The 16,665-nt window shown below is 43.5% G+C and overlaps 1 protein-coding gene across 5 annotated transcripts in view; it reads left to right on the top strand.

Annotated features, from left to right (window-relative positions):
- The first annotated feature begins 435 nt into the window (after window positions 1–435).
- Window positions 436–16,665, top strand: part of Ddx6 (DEAD-box helicase 6) — a 40,818-nt gene continuing 24,588 nt past the window's right edge. The window contains exons 1-4 of one of the 5 annotated variants that reach the window (XM_075966190.1): window positions 436–509; window positions 3,678–4,148; window positions 7,494–7,557; window positions 8,417–8,521. In XM_075966190.1, the coding sequence (XP_075822305.1) occupies window positions 3,949–4,148; window positions 7,494–7,557; window positions 8,417–8,521 (369 nt within the window). In that variant the 5' untranslated portion in view covers window positions 436–509; window positions 3,678–3,948. Of the gene's footprint in view, window positions 510–864; window positions 997–1,100; window positions 1,191–1,484; window positions 1,580–3,677; window positions 4,149–7,493; window positions 7,558–8,416; window positions 8,522–16,665 lie in introns of those variants that run through there. The other 4 variants (XM_075966189.1, XM_075966188.1, XM_075966191.1 and 1 more) reach the window with 4 other exon arrangements.

Below are 16,665 nucleotides of genomic sequence, written 5' to 3'. Positions count from 1 at the left end.
TGCCCATTTAAGTTGGTGTTCAGGGACGGAGACCTATTGTCACAAATGGTTTGGCCATTTATTTCCGCCTCCCAGCTGCGTGAGACCCAGGTTTTCACTTTCCCTTTGGCCCAGCTCGATTCTATCTCGAAATGTTTACTTTACTTGGAACAAGACGGCTTTTTCTATTAAGGGTAAGACACTAGGATCTGAAAATCACAGAAACAAACGCACAAGTATCTGCAGTGAGGGTCAGGCGGGAGAATCTACTGGTTTCCCATTTCCATGAGTGAGTCCTCGCTCGTAGAGGCGGTTCGCCCTTCTTTCTAGAAGAGTGTCACTCCGGTCAGGAAGAAAGGGTGACCTCGCCTGCACTCTGGGCTCGGTAACCCACGACCGAGGGCGCGCTCCCGGCTCTCGCTTTCCCCGGGAGCGGGCTCCCCAGCAGCGTGGGCCCGGCCGGCCCCACTTCCGCGCGTCCCCGGGTGGAGGTGCGCCCCGGCCTCGCGACAGCCTCCCGGCCATCCCAGGTCAGCTTCCCGGCGCCGAGCGCGCGCCGGCTGCCCTCCGAGCGCATCCTTGCTCAGCAGCCAGCAGCCCTCCCCGCCGGCCCCGGCCCGCCAGCCAGCTTCGGAGGGACGGAGGCAAGGGCGACTGTCCCCGGCCACCGTTCGCGTCCCAGCTGGGTGTCCTCCGCGCCGCAGGCAAGCCCTCCCTCCCACCCGTCCGTCCGTCCTTCCCGGAAAGCAGCCCCACGTTTCCCTGAGCTCGGTCGGGTCAGGGAACGGGCTCGGCCGCCGCGCCCAGGAAGCCGCGACGCCGCCGCGGCGGCTGCAGCGGCCGAGCTCTCGCCATCTTGTGTGGAGGAGGAGCCGCCGTGCGCCGCCATGCGGAGAGGCTGAGGAAGAGGGAGGGAGGCGGCGGCGACGACGGCGGGCGAGGGAGGGGGCAGAGGAGCGGAGTCAGCGCAGCCCGGCGGCGACTTCGGGGGCGCCCACACACCGGGCCGCGGCCGAGGTAGCGCAGGGAGGTGGCGGCGGCGGCGGTGGCGGCGGCGCGGGCGGCGCGGCGGGGGCGGGGCGGCGGGCGTAGCGGCGAGGGGCCGGGTGGGGGCGGGCGGAGGTTTCCGAGGAGGAAGGAGCCGCCGCCATTTTGGGAGCTTCGAGTCAACAATAAAGGACCGAGGGTGCGGAGCGGGAGTGGCCTCGGCGGTAGGACTCGGGCCCGAGCCGCGGGGCGTGGGGGGTGAGGCGGCGTGGTCGGGGTCGGCAAGGCCATGAAGGTCGCGGGGGAGCTCCCTCGGGCGGGCGTCGGGGCGCGCTTGGGGCGGAGGCCCGAGGCCCAGGCCCGGCTGGGGGGTGGGGGGAGGACGGGCGGGCGGCCGCTGAGTGGAGCGGGGGAGGCTGAGAGGAGTGGAACCGAGGAATGCGGTGCGCGGCGGGGTCTGGAGGAGGAGCGGCGGGAGTGCTCGGGGCGAGCCGAGTGGCAGCAGGGAGCGGGGACGGCGCGGCGGCCGGGACTCGGCGGCCCTGTGCGGGGCGGCAGGGCTGTGCGGTCCGGAGCCGGGGCCAGGAGAGGACCCGCAGCTGCTCGGGTGCAAGTAGGCCTTGCAGGTCGCGGGGTACCGGGGGCTTGGGGGAGACTCCGCGGCTCAGAGGAAAGGAGAGGCTTTCCAATTTGGGGGTTCTCTTCCGGGCTTTCCTGGGGGAGTCCCTATTGTTTCCTACTCGCGGAGCTGTTGCGGCTCTTGTGGCGCAGCTAGGATTGCAGGGCAGCAAACCCTTTGGCGTTTGGATCCGAGGGAGCTGGGTCTGAAGAGAGTGTGGTTGGGGGAGGGGGCGAGGGATCAGTGTCCTACGGTTACCGGACTCCAGTCCTTGGCTTGGCTCTTGCCTTTTCCACGGCGCCCTTTTCCTTCAGAATAACCCCACTCTAACTTCCTGCTGAGGCTTAGAGAAATTGCGCTGCATTTGCAAACAAAAGCCCTTGTTGGAGCTGGTGGTACCGTCTTGGGTGTGAAACTGTCAATTGCTAACCGCGGTCTGGGAAGTGCTGTAATTAACTCTGCCAGGGGCTCCTCCCAACTAAGTCTACGTTCCTTCGTGGGCTTGTTCTCTCTCTCTCTCTCTCTCTCTCTCTCTCTCTCTCTCTCTCTCTCTCTCTCTCTCTTCTTCTTCTTCTTCTTCTTCTTTTCCTTCCTTTTTTTTAATGTTGGAATCTAACTTGCAAATCTAAACTGGGGAGGGGTAGGAAGAATATTTTCTCCTCTGAGACGTAAAACTGCAGTGCAGGTGTCAGTTTAAGAAGGGAGCAGCTATCGGAGGCTCACTTTGGATTTAAGGCAATAGGAGGACTTACTGTGTTTGATTGACAGTAATGATGGTCGCTTAATATTCATCCTCTTAGTGCTTTGCAAGCAGGTAACCCTTCCTGTTGGACGTACCTGCTAGTGTTGATCATAATACAGACCTGTCAGTACGAAAAATAGCTGTTGCCAGAACAGATAAACAACTTCGTGTGATAAGCAGCATTTGTGCGCAAGTCGATGTATAAAGTTTTTTGTTGTTGTTGTTTCAACAAACATAGTGTTTGCTAACAAAACTTGAGATCTCTTTTGACTTTAGAATTTTGGGTTTGGGATACATTGGTGCATGGGAAAAAATAGCACAGATTAAGCTAGGCTTTTTTTCTTTTCTCCTTTTGCGAGAGGGTGGAACATAAGGGGGTTAAAAGATAAACCAAAGGAGTTGGGCTTATGTTTTGGTCCTTGGCAATTTTTTATTTATTAAATTTTAGAATCTTATTTGAGGAACAAATAGTTGCAATTTTTTCTTAAAAATAACTGTTAATTAGACTTGATACTCTGGGTGATTTGGGAGAATTTTATTAAAGCTTCAATTTTGTTTAACCCTCTGGGGGTTTTGTTTTTCCCTCCTTTAACTATAGAAAATTTCATTTTTTTAAAAACAATGTTGTTTTAAATTAGGATATACTGTTCTGAAAAACCTTACTGAAAAGGCAACAGTCAGTTTTTTTGTATTGAGGTGTTTTGGTTTGGTAGTTAGAGGGGTCTTAGAATTTTTCAAGCAAAAGATTTCTTACATGTAGACTGCTCCATACAGATCTTTTGACCGCTTCATTTATTTGGTAAGAACAAAAGCTCAATTAAAAAAAAGAAAACCTTCTGTAGTCGAAACTGATAACCTTTTTGTAGTATTTGAAGCAGTTTTTCTCATTTAAAATCTCTTGGCTGCTGTCAGAAATAGAAAAATGTAAGTGAATTGTCTTGCTTTGTTTAAATCTAGATTTACATTAAGTAAATTGAGTGATATTTCAAGTCTTAATGCAATTAATGTAATGGTTTTTGGAGGTTGTAGGACTTGGAGAAAATTCAGAGGAGATTGAAGAACAGATTGTTATTTGATGGTGAACTTGAATTCTGTCAGTAGTGTCTTTCTGCCTCATTTTCTCTAGCTTACTTTGATCTTGAAAATTTGAATGTGAGGTTGGAGTTCTTGTAGATTGGGGTTTGAAGGCAGCGCCTCATTCAGTCTTTCCTATGTCAACTAGTGATTTGGCCTGAGTGTGGCTGTTAGTCGTCCTTTAAAAGATAAACATTGCAAAGGAGTTCTTTAGAAGGGAACGGCTTTACACCCTGACTTTGCTGTTTGCTGACTGAATTTTTTTCTTTGTTTCAGATTGAAGTGAGTGAATTCAGATATACTTCAAGCTTGTTAGAGGGCTTAAAAAATAAAGAGTTGATTCGGTGCATGAGAGCAAGTTAACTACTGCTGCCTGCCGTTCAGAGACTTACAGGTGCTTGCCTGAATTGCAATAAAGGACTCATATATTGAGCAAGACTTATTTATCTCTTCATTTTGGAGAGCCTCATAAACTGTTATTACAGTTTCTCTACTGACTTTCAAAAATTTTGAAGTTTGAAAGAGACACCTTTGCAGTTAACAAAGCATGAGCACGGCCAGAACAGAGAACCCTGTTATAATGGGTCTGTCCAGTCAGAATGGTCAGCTGAGGGGCCCTGTGAAGCCCAGTGGTGGCCCTGGAGGAGGGGGCACACAGACACAGCAACAGATGAACCAGTTGAAAAACACCAACACAATCAATAACGGCACTCAACAGCAAGCACAGAGCATGACCGCCACTATTAAGTAAGTGTTAAAAGAAAAACTTGTAGGCCACGGTTTCTGTTTGTTTTTCTTTTGACTACGTAATATTAACCATTTTGATTGCAGACGACTTTGTCATGGTCTGTAGGTATTTGTAGTAGAATAATGTATTTCTGCCATAATTGACTCAGCAAGTGATGAACATAATCATCTATAAATTGCTATGTTAAGAAATAAATGTACTGTTTGTATAAATGTGAATAAAAGGATCCCATTCTGTCTGTTCTTTTTTTGAGATAGGTTTACTCTATAGCCCAGGCTGACCTGGGCAGTCTTCCTGTTTCAGTCTCCCAAGTGCTAGGGTTACACGTGTGAGGCGCCACACCCTACTCTTCTTTTTAGGTGAGAGGGGCTTTCTAATGTTACCACGGCAGTTTGCCCGAGTTTATACAACAGGTAAAGGCTGTTTGAAAGTTTGAAAACTAAAATTTATTTGCAATAACAAAAAATTTTTTGAAATTTTATGTGCATGGGCATTTCGCCTGCATGTATGTCTCCATGCTATGTGCCTGCCTGGTGTCCATAAAGGCTAAAAAAGTGGGTTGGATCCACTGAAACTGGAGTTGCTGGTGGTGGTGAGCCTCCTGGTGGGTGCTGGGAAATTTAATGTAGACCAGTGCTCTTAACCAGCCCCCTGAAAAAGCAGATTTAAAGATTCAGACTTATTTCATTTTTTAAAGACAGAGGCTAACTGGATGGTAATGGCACTTGGGAGGCAGAGGCAGAGGCAGATGGAGTTCTGTGAGCTACAGACCAACCTGGTCTACAAAGCGAGTTCAGGGACAGCCAGGAAGGACGGACTACACAGAGACCCTTTGTCTTGGGGGATGGGGGAGAGACGAAGGAACTGGCATTCTAAAAATGGATTTATAAGGATTTAACATGTAAAACTTCATTCAATGGAAGTTGGGCTTCTGTTAAAAATATAGACGTACATAAAATGGTTTAACATCTACAGATCTTTATATATGATACTTGGTTTATTGACTTTTTTGTTTTGTTTTTTTAAAATGTTTATTTATTTTTTATGTATACAGTATTCTGTCTGTGTGTATGTCTGCAGGCCAGAAGAGGGCATTACATTACAGATGGTTGTGAGCCACCATGTGGTTGCTGGGAATTGAACTCAGAACCTTTGGAAGAGCAGGCAATGCTCTTAACCACTGAGCCATTTCTCCAGCCCCTGTTTGTTTTGTTTTTGAGATGATGTCTTTGTGCCCCTGCTCTGATTGAATTCTGTGATTATAGATGTGTGTCACCATCCTGAGTTTGAACTGTATTATGGTTTTCGTAATCTGAGTCTTTCTAGGGAAAAGTAGTCTTCCCTGGCTACTATAATATTTAGATTATTGCTATGAGAGTCACTGCTGGTCTGTAAGAATTCCCACTGTTTTGTTGTTTTGATACAGTACCACACTATGTAACCTGCTGGCCTGGAACTTGGAGATCTGCCTGCCTGTGCCTCCTGGTTGCTGGGATGAGTGGCACAGTGGAATTGGTTTTAACAACTATAGAAATGGGAATATTTTATAAATTGTAGTTTATTTTAACACAAATAGGCAAGCAAAATTGAGGCTCCTTTCAGTTCCTAAGGGCAGATGTCCACTTCAGTATGAAAGTATTGTTCACTTAAAATTTTTGATTTGGGGTAACAGTTTTTGCTCTGGGATTTTCTAAGTGTGTCATCTCTTTGAAGAATTCTGGGTTTTGTCAGCTGTTTCAGAACTCTTTAGTACTTACCTCCCTCACCTGTTTGCTCACTTTGATTTCTCACTTTTAAGATATATTTGGTATAATTTGTGAGCCAGTTTTTTTTAAAGATTTATTTATTATGCATATAATATGCTGTTGACATGTATGCCCACATGCCAGAAAGGGCACCAGATCTCATTACAGAGGTTGTGAGCTGCCATGTGGTTGCTGGGAATTGAACTCAGGTCCTCTGGAATAGCAGCCAGTGCTCTTAACCTCTGAGCCATCTCTCCAGCTCCTATGAGCCAGTTTTTGCATTATATTTTTTATATTATGCATTGTTGAATTTGTGTGGCAAGCTATTTTACTAGGTGGTTATCTAGTGTTCAGTGGTGTCTGCAGAGGTTCATGAGTTCAAGGCCAGCCTGGGCTATATAGATACAAGTTTTTATTTAAAAAAAAAGAAAGAAAGAAAGGTATCTGTGTTAGGCTATTTGCTTTTAATGTAAGCTCTAGCGTTAGACAAATCAACCTTCGGGGTGCTCTGGGGACAGTTTCAAGTGTCTCCAGGTCTTATTTTTGTTAGTACTATTTTACATAAATTACTTATTTGCTTTTTTTTTTTTTTGAGACAGCACTTCATGTAGCTCAGACTGGCCTCCAAGTACCTATGTAGCCAGGGGTAATCTTGAACTCCTAAACCTCGTACTTCACCTCCTGGGTGCTGGAATCACCTGGTGGGTGTCATCATACATCATTGTATACATTACTGATAAGCTTGGTAGACACCGTTTGTATGTGAGAGCATAGAGGGTTGAGGGAATAATTGGTGCAGCCATCACAGAAGGAATAAAGAAAATCAAGGCAACCTCTGTTAGAAACGTCAAGACTGTGTGTGCTTTTGTATTTTAAGTCGAGGTCTTTGTGTTGTTCAGACTAGCCTGGAACTTCCATGGCACAGGTGGTCTTTCTGTCTTGTTCTCCTGGGTAGTTACCAGAAGTCAGAGGCTTGGATGACTGTAGGGTACTGTGCCAAGTTAGAAGGTGCTTACTGTTTACAAGCATCACTTAGTGATTTTAAGTTCTGGTTACTAGGTAGGTTGCCATTGGCAACTCCCTGGCTTTTTCAAGGGCCTGGGTTTAATTTCTTAGCATTAAAAAAAAGAAGAAAGAAAAGGCTGTAGTTACTAAGTTCTACCAAACTGTTACCATACAAGAACTTGAAACATTATTGCCAAAGTGTGCTTCCCTGAATTGTTGTGGATTTGGCAGTCTTTCAAGATCCTTTATATGAAATCTAGGTGTTAAATGTTTGTAGTAAATTAAAAAAAAAAAGTTAAATACTAGTAGGTCAAATAAAATGTGTTTTGACAAACACTTGTACTTCTAATCTTAGGATGAGGAGGATGGATGCTGGCAGCCCTTCTGTTCTTAAATTTATCCCCTTAGATGATTTCCCAAAGAACATGTTCCCTGAAGTTAACACTCTTGTTAATTAAAAGTACAGGAGTGTCTCTCCTTCTTGTTAATGATGTAGAGCGTATTAAACTTACTGTGGGGTAGTACTATTGAGACATTTCATTTGTATTAAGGAGGAAGCTATGAATTGTGATAACTTTGCTGTGTTCTCTCTAGACCTGGTGATGACTGGAAAAAGACATTAAAACTCCCTCCAAAGGATCTAAGAATCAAAACTTCGGTAAGTTGGGTTGTAGAATTCAAAAATGGAAGAATGGGGCAATTACAAGTAAAGTAGTTGCATGAAGTGACACCGAGTATTTAGTCCTTGTTTTGTTTATTTTGAGATAGTGTCCTATATAGTTCAGGCTTACTGCAAACTCTAGGTTCTCCTTCCTTAGTCTCAGTAGTGCTGGGAGTATAGTAAGGTATGTCTCACCAGGCTAGCAAATAGTATCTTTAGTTTTTTCAATAGGGTTTCACTATTTAGGGGAGGGGCGCTCTGTGTGTGTGTGTAGTATATGTTTAATCTTAAAACATTTTGAAATGATTGAAACTGTGTAGCTAATAGATGTTAGATTGCTAAAAAAGATTCCTACCAGTCTTTGGGATTACATAATAATGAGCTGTTGGATATATTAAGTTTGTGTGTGCGTGTGTGTGTGTGTGTGTGCCCATGCACATGTTTATTTCCTTTTTTTGCTTTTGTTTGGTGTGCGTTTGTTGTTGTTTTGTTTTTGACAGGGTTTCTCTGTGTAGTTTTGAAGCCTGTTCTAGAACTCGGTAGACCAGGCTGGCTTTGAACTCATGGAAAATCACCCCACACCCCCTTCCCCCTCACCCCCTCCTCGCTTCCTGAATGCTGGGATTAAAGGCGTGCACTGCCACCACCCTGCCCAAAGCTCCATTTTTAAGTGGTGTGTATTTGTTGAGTATTTCTCCAGGGAATGCTGAAATAGAAATTGAAGCAGTAGTAGTACATATTTTTAAGATGAAGGTGGAAAAAGGGTTCAGGTCCATCGGGTACTTTTTTTTTTTTTAAGCATGCTAACTATGAAAGAACCAGGATTGTATTTTATTTTATTGTTTTGTTTGATTAGGATGTGACCTCCACAAAAGGAAATGAATTTGAAGATTACTGTTTGAAACGGGAGTTGCTAATGGGAATTTTTGAAATGGGTTGGGAAAAGCCATCTCCTATTCAGGTATGTTTACCCTTTATGTTACGTGAAGGCTATGTATCATGCGTTATGCACTTCAGCAAAATATTCATTTTATTACTGGACAGAGCTGCCTTTAATCCCAGAACTCAGGAGGCCAGCCTGGTCTAGAGTGAGTTCCAGACAGTCTACAGAGATCCTTTCTTGACAAAAAAAAAAATTACATGTATATGGGTGTTCTGTCTGCATGTATGTCTGGTACCTGCAGAAGCAAGAAGAGGACCTCAGATCCCCTAGAACTGGAGTTAAACAATGGTTGTTAGCCACCATGTGTATGCTGGTAATTAAGATGTGTACCCTGGAAGCAACCAGTGCTCTTAACTGCTGAGCAATCTCTCTAGCTCTCTAGCCCCTACTTGTGTTTTTGGGTTTTTTTGTTTGTTTGTTTGGTTGTTTTTTTTTTTTTTGGACATGCAGGAATAGTGTAACGTGGGGGGGGGGTTGTGTGTGTACAGTGTTTTTCTGAGGGGGGGCAGGATTCCATATAGTCCATACTAACCTTGAATTGGAAGTGTAGTTTTGAGCTCTTGTTTCTTGCCTTGGCCTCCAAGTCTAGGATTACAGGCAAATATCGCCACTCACAGCTTTTTCTTGAAATATAAACATAAATATATAAATTTACTTTATGCTTATTTATATAAATATGTTACCCAATTTTATATATAATTTTTATATAAAATTTATTTTTTATGTGCATTTGGTGTTTTGTCTGTATGTATGTCTGTGTGAGACAGTTGTGAGCTGCCATGTGGGTGCTGTGAATTGACCCCAAGTCCTCTGGAAAAGCAGTCAGTGTTCTTAACTGCTAAGCCATCTCTCCAGCTTCTAGAACTTTTTGGTTTTTCGAGACCGGGTTTCTCTGTAGCTTTGGAGACTGTCCCGGAACTAGCTCTTGTAGACTAGGCTGGCCTGGAACTCATAGAGATCTGCCTGTCTCTGCCTCCTGAGTGCTGGGATTAAAGGCATGTGCCGCCACCACCACCACCTGGCTTCCTTGAATTTTTACAGGTTAAATTATAAAATCACTTTGCTTTTCTTGTGGGTCTCTTTGTGTATATTTCCTAAGAATAGGGATTGTGCGTGTGTGCGTGCTCTAGCTTTTGTGTTGATGCTTGACAGCTTTAATACTTACTTCCTAAGACAGGATTTCTCTTTGGTTGTCCTGGAACTCTCTCTGTAGGCCAGGCTGGGATTAAAGGCATGGGCCACCATGCCCAGCCAATTTATTTTATTTTATGTGTGCAAGTGTTTTGCCTGCATGTGTGTCTGTATACTATGTGCATGCAGTGCCCAAGGAAGCCAGACGAGGGTGTTGGATCCCCGGAACTGGAGTTAAAAGTGTGAACTGCCATGTGGATTCTGGGAATTAAATCTGGGCTCTCTGGAGGAGCAGCCAGTGTTTTTAACACCCTAACCATCTGTTCAGTCCCTGGATTTTGTTTTAACATTCTGTGTTTATATTTGTGTGCATGTGTGGAGGTCAGAGAACAACTTACAGAAGTCAGCTCTCTTTTTACTAGGTAGGTTCTGGGGATCAGATCAGGTGTGGCACCTAACATCAAGGACTTACATCTACCAAACCGTCTTGCTGGTCCTGTTTTTTTTGGTTTTTTTTTTTTTAAACAGGATCTCTTGTATCCCAGGCTGGCCTCAAACTCTGTGTAGTCAAGGGTGACCTTAAACTCTTAATCCTTCTTTACAAGAGGAGTTAGGGTTACAGACTTGGAAAATTTTAAATTTATATAGTGCTGGGGATCAAAGTCAGGGTTTTGTGCATGCTGGGCGAGCACTCTACCAGTTGAGCTGCATCTCCAATCTCTTCCATTCATTTTTTTAATCATTTCTGATGGGACTCTGATTAGACTGAAGTCATGCTTTCTCAGCAAAAATACTGCAAAACTTGTGTTACAGGTTTCTCGGGGTATCGAATTTGAAAGTGGTGTGTACAGTCTGATTGGTGATGTCATTAGTTTGGATTATCTTGTTCAAGTGGTTTTTTTTTATATTCAATAATGTATGATGACAACTACTTTATGTCCCTTAAAACTAGTCAACATTCTAGAGAATACTTTAAGACCAAGAAAGTGTTCTCTTCATCAAACTTTCTCATTGTTGTAGTTATTAATTAGCATCCAGAGACTTGATCTCATCGGTCTAGGGTGTAGTGAATTTCTTGTAAGTTTCAGCTCAAACAGTCCTTCCATGTTTGGCCCCTATAAAGAAGAGCCTGCCCCTATATGTGCCATTATAAGAGTATCTGAGTCTTGGGATGCTAGGAGTTGAACTCAGGACCTTGGTCACACTAGCCAAATACTCTAACACTGAGATGTAGCACTAGCCTTTCTCCTTCCTGCTTCATGTATATTTGTGTGGACTCAGGATTGCCTTTAAAATCATGTTTCTGTGTGCTCGGTTGTTACAAATTTGGCTCCATCAGGGTGGTTCATGTATGCATATTGTGATTAAACTCTTGATTTTTATGAGCAGTTCCTTTTGTTATAACACGATAACTAGAATTATGTATCTTATGCTTTTTTTTTTTTTTTTGGTTTTTCGAGACAGGGTTTCTCTGGTTTTGGAGCCTGTCCTGGAACTAGCTCTTGTAGACCAGGCTGGTCTCGAACTCACAGAGATCCGCCTGCCTCTGCCTCCCGAGTGCTGGGATTAAAGGCGTGCGCCACCACTGCCCGGCCCGGCTTGTATCTTACGCCTATTATCTTCTGACCTTGGAATCTTTGAAGTACTGATTTATTTATTTATTTATTTATTTTTTGAGACGGGGGGGGGGGGGTGGTTCTGTGTATAACTGATTGTCCTGGGACTCTCTTTGTAAGACTAGGCTGGCCTCAAACCCAGAGATCCACTTGCCTCTGCCTCCTGAGAGCTAAGGTTAAAAGGTGTGTACCATCACACCTGGCTGAAAACAGATGATTTTAATTTTACACAATGGGCACCTTTTATTTGGAGGTAGTATCATTTTATATATCACTGATAATAGGAGAGCTTAAAAGTGATCTTCTAAGACAGTGGATGTTTTTTTAATTGATATTTATTGAGCTCTACATTTTTCTCTGCTCCCCTCCCTGCCTCTCCCCACCCCTCTTCAACCCTCCCCCAAGGTCCCCATGCTTCCAATTTACTCAGGAGATCTTGTCTTTTTATACTTTTCTACTTCCCATGTAGATTAGATCAATGTGAGTCTCTCTTAATATCCTCATTGTTGTCTAAGTTCTCTGGGATTGTGGTTTGTAGGCTGTCTTTCTTTGCTTTATGTTTAAAAATCACCTATAAGTGAGTACATGTGATGATTGTCTTTCTTTTTCTGGGTTACCTCACTCAAAATAATGTTTTCTAGCTCCATCCCTTTTCCTGCAAAATTCAAGCTTTTTTTTCTGCTGTGTAGTACTCCATTGTGTTAATTTATCACATTTTCCTTATCCATTCTTCGGTCAAGGGGCATTTAGGTTGTTTCCAGGTTCTAGCTATGACAAACAAAGCTGCTATGAACATAGTTGAGCATATGTTCTTTTTGCACGATTGAGCATCCTTTGGGTATATACCCAAAAGTGGCATTCCTGGGTCTTGAGGAAGGTTGTTTCCTAATTTTCTGAGAAATCACCACACTGACGTCCAAAGGGGTTGTACCAGCTTGCATTCCCACCAGTAGTGCAGAAGTGTTCCCTCTTCCCCACAACTTCTCCAGCATAAGTTGTCATCAGTGTTTTTGATCTTGGCCATTCTTTCAGGTGTAAAATGGAATCTCAGAGTTGTTTTGAGTTTCCTTTCTCTGATGACTAAGGATGTTGAACATTTCCTTAAGTGTCTTTCAGCCGTTTTATTTATTTATTTATTTATTGGTTTTTCGAGGCAGGGTTTCTCTGTGGTTTTGGAGCCTGTCCTGGAACTAGCTCTTGTAGACCAGGCTGGTCTCGAACTCACAGAGATCCACCTGCCTCTGCCTCCCGAGTGCTGGGATTAAAGGCATGCGCCACCACCGCCCGGCTTTTCAGCCGTTTTAGATGCCTCTGTAGAGACTTCTCTGTTTACTCCTTTTTTTTTTTATTGGATTATATGATTTTTGTGTCCAATTTCTTGAGTTCGTTGTATATTTTAGAGATCAGACCTCTGTCTGAATTGGGCTTGGTGAAGATCTTTTCCCATTCTTTAGGCTGTTGTTTTGTATTGTTGACTATGACCATTGGTTTACAGAAGCTTTCCAGTTTCAGGAGGTCCCATTTATTAATTGTTTCTCTTAGAGCTGGGTGGTGGTGGTGGTGCACGCCTTTAATCCCAGCACTTGGGAGGCAGAGGCAGGGGCAGGCAGATCTCTGTGAGTTGGAGGCCAACCTAGTCTACAAGAGCTAGTTCTAGGACAGCCAGAGCTATACAGAGAAACCCTGTCTCAAAAAAACCAAAAAAGAAAAAAAGCTTTCTTTTTTCCATTTGATGTATTTTGCTTCTTTGTCAAAGATCAGATGTTTGAAGATGTGTGGATTGATATTCGTGATATCTGGGTCTTCTATTTGGTTCCATTGGTCCTCCTGTCTGTTCTTATGCCAATACTGACAGTGGTTTTTAACCTATGTGTCACTAACTCCTTTGGGGAGGGTGTCAAACAACTCTTTCATAGGGTTGCCTGAGACCATCAGAAAACACAGAGATTTGCATTATGATTCATAACAGCAAAATTACAGTTATGAAGTAGCGACAAAATAATGTTATGGTTGGGGGTCACCACAAAATAAGAAACTATGTTGTTAAAGGGTGACACCATTAGGAGGGTTGACAACCCCCTGCTCTAAGAAAATATAGCTAGTGATTGCCCAAAGGTGAGAAGGTGAGTGTAGTAGCTTCTTTGTGGTTTAAGACAGGGTCTCCCTGTGTTTTTCTGGCTGTCTTGGAGCTCACTATCTAGACTAGTTTAGCCTTGAACTCAGATCCAGCTGCTTTTGTCTCCAGGGTACTGGGGTTAAAACTGTAGACTACCATGCGTGTGTGTGTGTGTGTGTGTGTGTGTGTGTGTGTGTGTGTGTGTGAGAGAGAGAGAGAGAGAGAGAGAGAGATTATTTTTAGACAAAACATTCAGAATTAAGAAATCAGAATTCTAGGTCCAGAAAGAAATTCACACATCACCTTATCTAAAAGTCCAGGCTTACAATGGGCTATCTTCTACCGTTCATTTTTCTTTGCACAGAATCTTGCTGTATGGCTAATTGACTTTTCACTCAGGATCCCTCTGCCTTAGCCTCCCAAGTGCTACACTTGGAGATATGGGCCATCAAACCTTGTTCTTACCTACCTATATTCATTCCTTACTCTTTTCCTTTTTTCAATTTATTTAATTTTATTTTTATGAGCATTGGTGCGAGGGTGGCAGTTCCTCCAGAACTGGAGTTAGAGACAGTTGTGAGCGGCCTTGAGGGTGCTGGGAATTGAACCTTGGTCCCCTGGAAGAGCAGCCCGTGTTCTTAACTACTGAGCCATCTCTCCAGCCCCTTACTCTTTTTTTTTTTAATTTTGATTTTTCAAGACAGGGTTTCTCTGTGTAGCCCTGGCAATACTAGAACTCACTCTGTAGACCAGGCTGGCCTCAAACTCAGATCTGTCTGCTTCCTGCTGGTATTAAAGATGCAGTGACACTGTGCTCTTCTGTTAGCCATTTTATTTCCCTTCTGAAAATGATGATCGTCATTTTCAGTATTTAAGACTACGGTTTCTTTTTCTTTTCCAGAGGTTTTTTTTTTTTTTTTAAATTTTATGTATGTGGGTGTTTTGCCTGTGTGTATGTAGAGTGGTTTTGTTTTAAAGGTAAAGCATCCTCCTTGGAAGGATCCTGGGAATCTGCTTTTCTCTGGTTAGCTCTGTACTAACTTGGAGGTTCTGATTGTGAGGTGGGAACTCTGTGTATGATAGGGGTAAAGATCAGAGAACAATTTTGGGTGTTAGTCCTTGTCTTTTACTTTAGGGCAGGGGTCTCTCCTGTGTTCCGCCCCTAATAGCTGTACATGCCAGGCTAGCTGGACCCTGAGGATTCTGTTTCTACCTCCCATCTCATCATAGAGTTAAGGGATTACAGATATAGACTACCAGACTTGGCCTAGCTTTTTTTTTTAAAGATTTATTTATATATTTATTATATATACAACATTCTGCCTCCATGTATGCCCGCACGCCAGAAGAGGGCACCAGATCTCATTACAGATGGTTGTGAGCCACCATGTGGTTTCTGGGAATTGAACTCAGGACCTCTGGAAGAGCAGCCAGTGCTCTTAACCACCGAGCCATCTCTCCAGCCCCCTTGGCCTAGCTTTTATGTGGGTTTTAGGGATTCAAACTCGGGTCCTCGTGCTTAGTTATGTTAGTTAAATATTATTACTAAACTAATATTCACACCCTCAATTTATCTGATGAGGCAGAGATGATGGGCCATAGCTGAGAGAAAAATGGAAAGTTTTTTTTTTCTTTTTTGTTTTTCGAGACAGGCTTTCTCTGTGAAAGACCTGGACATTCCAGAATTTACTGTGTAGATCAGGCTGGCCTGGAAATCATAGAAATCTACCTGCCTCTGCCTCCCAGTGCTGGGATTAAAAGCGTGCGCCACCATCACCTGGCAGAAAACTACTTACTGTTAGCATCAGAATTCCATATCCTTTCAAGAACTTTGTAGTGGTGCTGGAGAGATGGCTCAGTAGTTAAGAGCAGTTGTTGCTCTTGCAGAGGACCGAGGTTCAATTCCCAGTACACACATGGTGGCTCACAACCACCTGTAACTCCAGTTCCAGGGGATCCGATGCCCTTTTCTGTCGTCCACAAGCTAGCTCTAGGCATACATATGGCAAACAGATACACTTGAGACAAAACATTCATACACATATAAAATAAATAAAAATAATTAAAAATAAAATATTTTGTAGCTAGGCATTGAGAAAACCCCAGAACCAACTTTTGCAATGTGGGAATTGGACTATATCCCCATCCCCCATCTTAATGTTTTTAATGCTACGGAAACAAGTAGTGTGTGGGTAGCCTGTTACAAACTTCAGCCTATGGCAATAATGGCAACTTCTGAAAAAAAAAAATTGACTCAAGGCAGGAGAAAGACATTAAGACCAGAAGGTCAAAAGCCATGGCTTTCCTTGTTAACTCCTTTACTGTGTACTGTTTATGATAAGCAGACATTAGAACTGTCTGTGAAACTAAAAAGTATTATCATTGGACCATTTTCATGGTCTGACAGCTGTTTTATTCTGACCCTCTGGCACCCATCTGATGCCTGTGACTTGTAGGTAGTAAATATATCATTAAGAACTAGGGATACAGGGTGCTTGCCTAGCATGCCTGGAAAATCTCAGGTTTATGACCAGTGTCGCATAAACCAGGTAAGGTATTGTCAGCCAGGCCTAGTGGTGCATGCTTGCAATCCCAACACTCAAGAGGATCAGAAGGTCACAGTCTTCTTCATACATAAGAAGACCCAACTGGGCTACATGAGTTCCTGTCTCTTAAAAAAAAGAAAGATGGGGGGGGGGGCGGGGGCTGAAGAGATATCTCAGAGGTTAAGAGTATTGCCTGCTCTTCCAAAGGTCCTGAGTTCAATTCCCAGCAACCACATGGTGGCTCACAACCATCTGTAATGAGGTCTGGTGCCCTCTTCTGGCTTGTAGGTATACACGCAGACAGAACATTGTATACGTAATAAATAAGCAAATATTAAAAAAAGAAAGATGGTAGGGGATGGAAGTCATGACTGTTTGTGTCTTACTTCTGTAATAATTTTAAAACCATAGAACTATTTTGGTAATTGATATAGGCATATATCAATGATTGTGAATCTGGATTTTCCTGGATTTTGTTGGTTTTTAGTTTTAAAAACTTAACAAAGTTGTATATTTCCTTCTAATATATAAGTATGTAGTTGAAATATATTTAACCATCCATTGCATATAGTTTATTTCCAAATGAGAGATGGATGGAGTTTCCTGTTTTATCACATTGAACTGGACACTTGTCAGGGAACAGCATTTCTAGCACTTTGACTTATTTTGTTAAGATGGTGTCTTAATAACCCAGAATACCTCAGGCTTATGGCTGTCCTCCTATCTCTGCCTCCCGAGTACCGGGATTAAAGT

Source organism: Microtus pennsylvanicus, chromosome 3, assembly GCF_037038515.1.
Source record: "Microtus pennsylvanicus isolate mMicPen1 chromosome 3, mMicPen1.hap1, whole genome shotgun sequence".
NCBI lineage: Eukaryota > Metazoa > Chordata > Mammalia > Rodentia > Cricetidae > Microtus > Microtus pennsylvanicus.
This window is presented reverse-complemented; position numbering and strand designations above follow the sequence as displayed.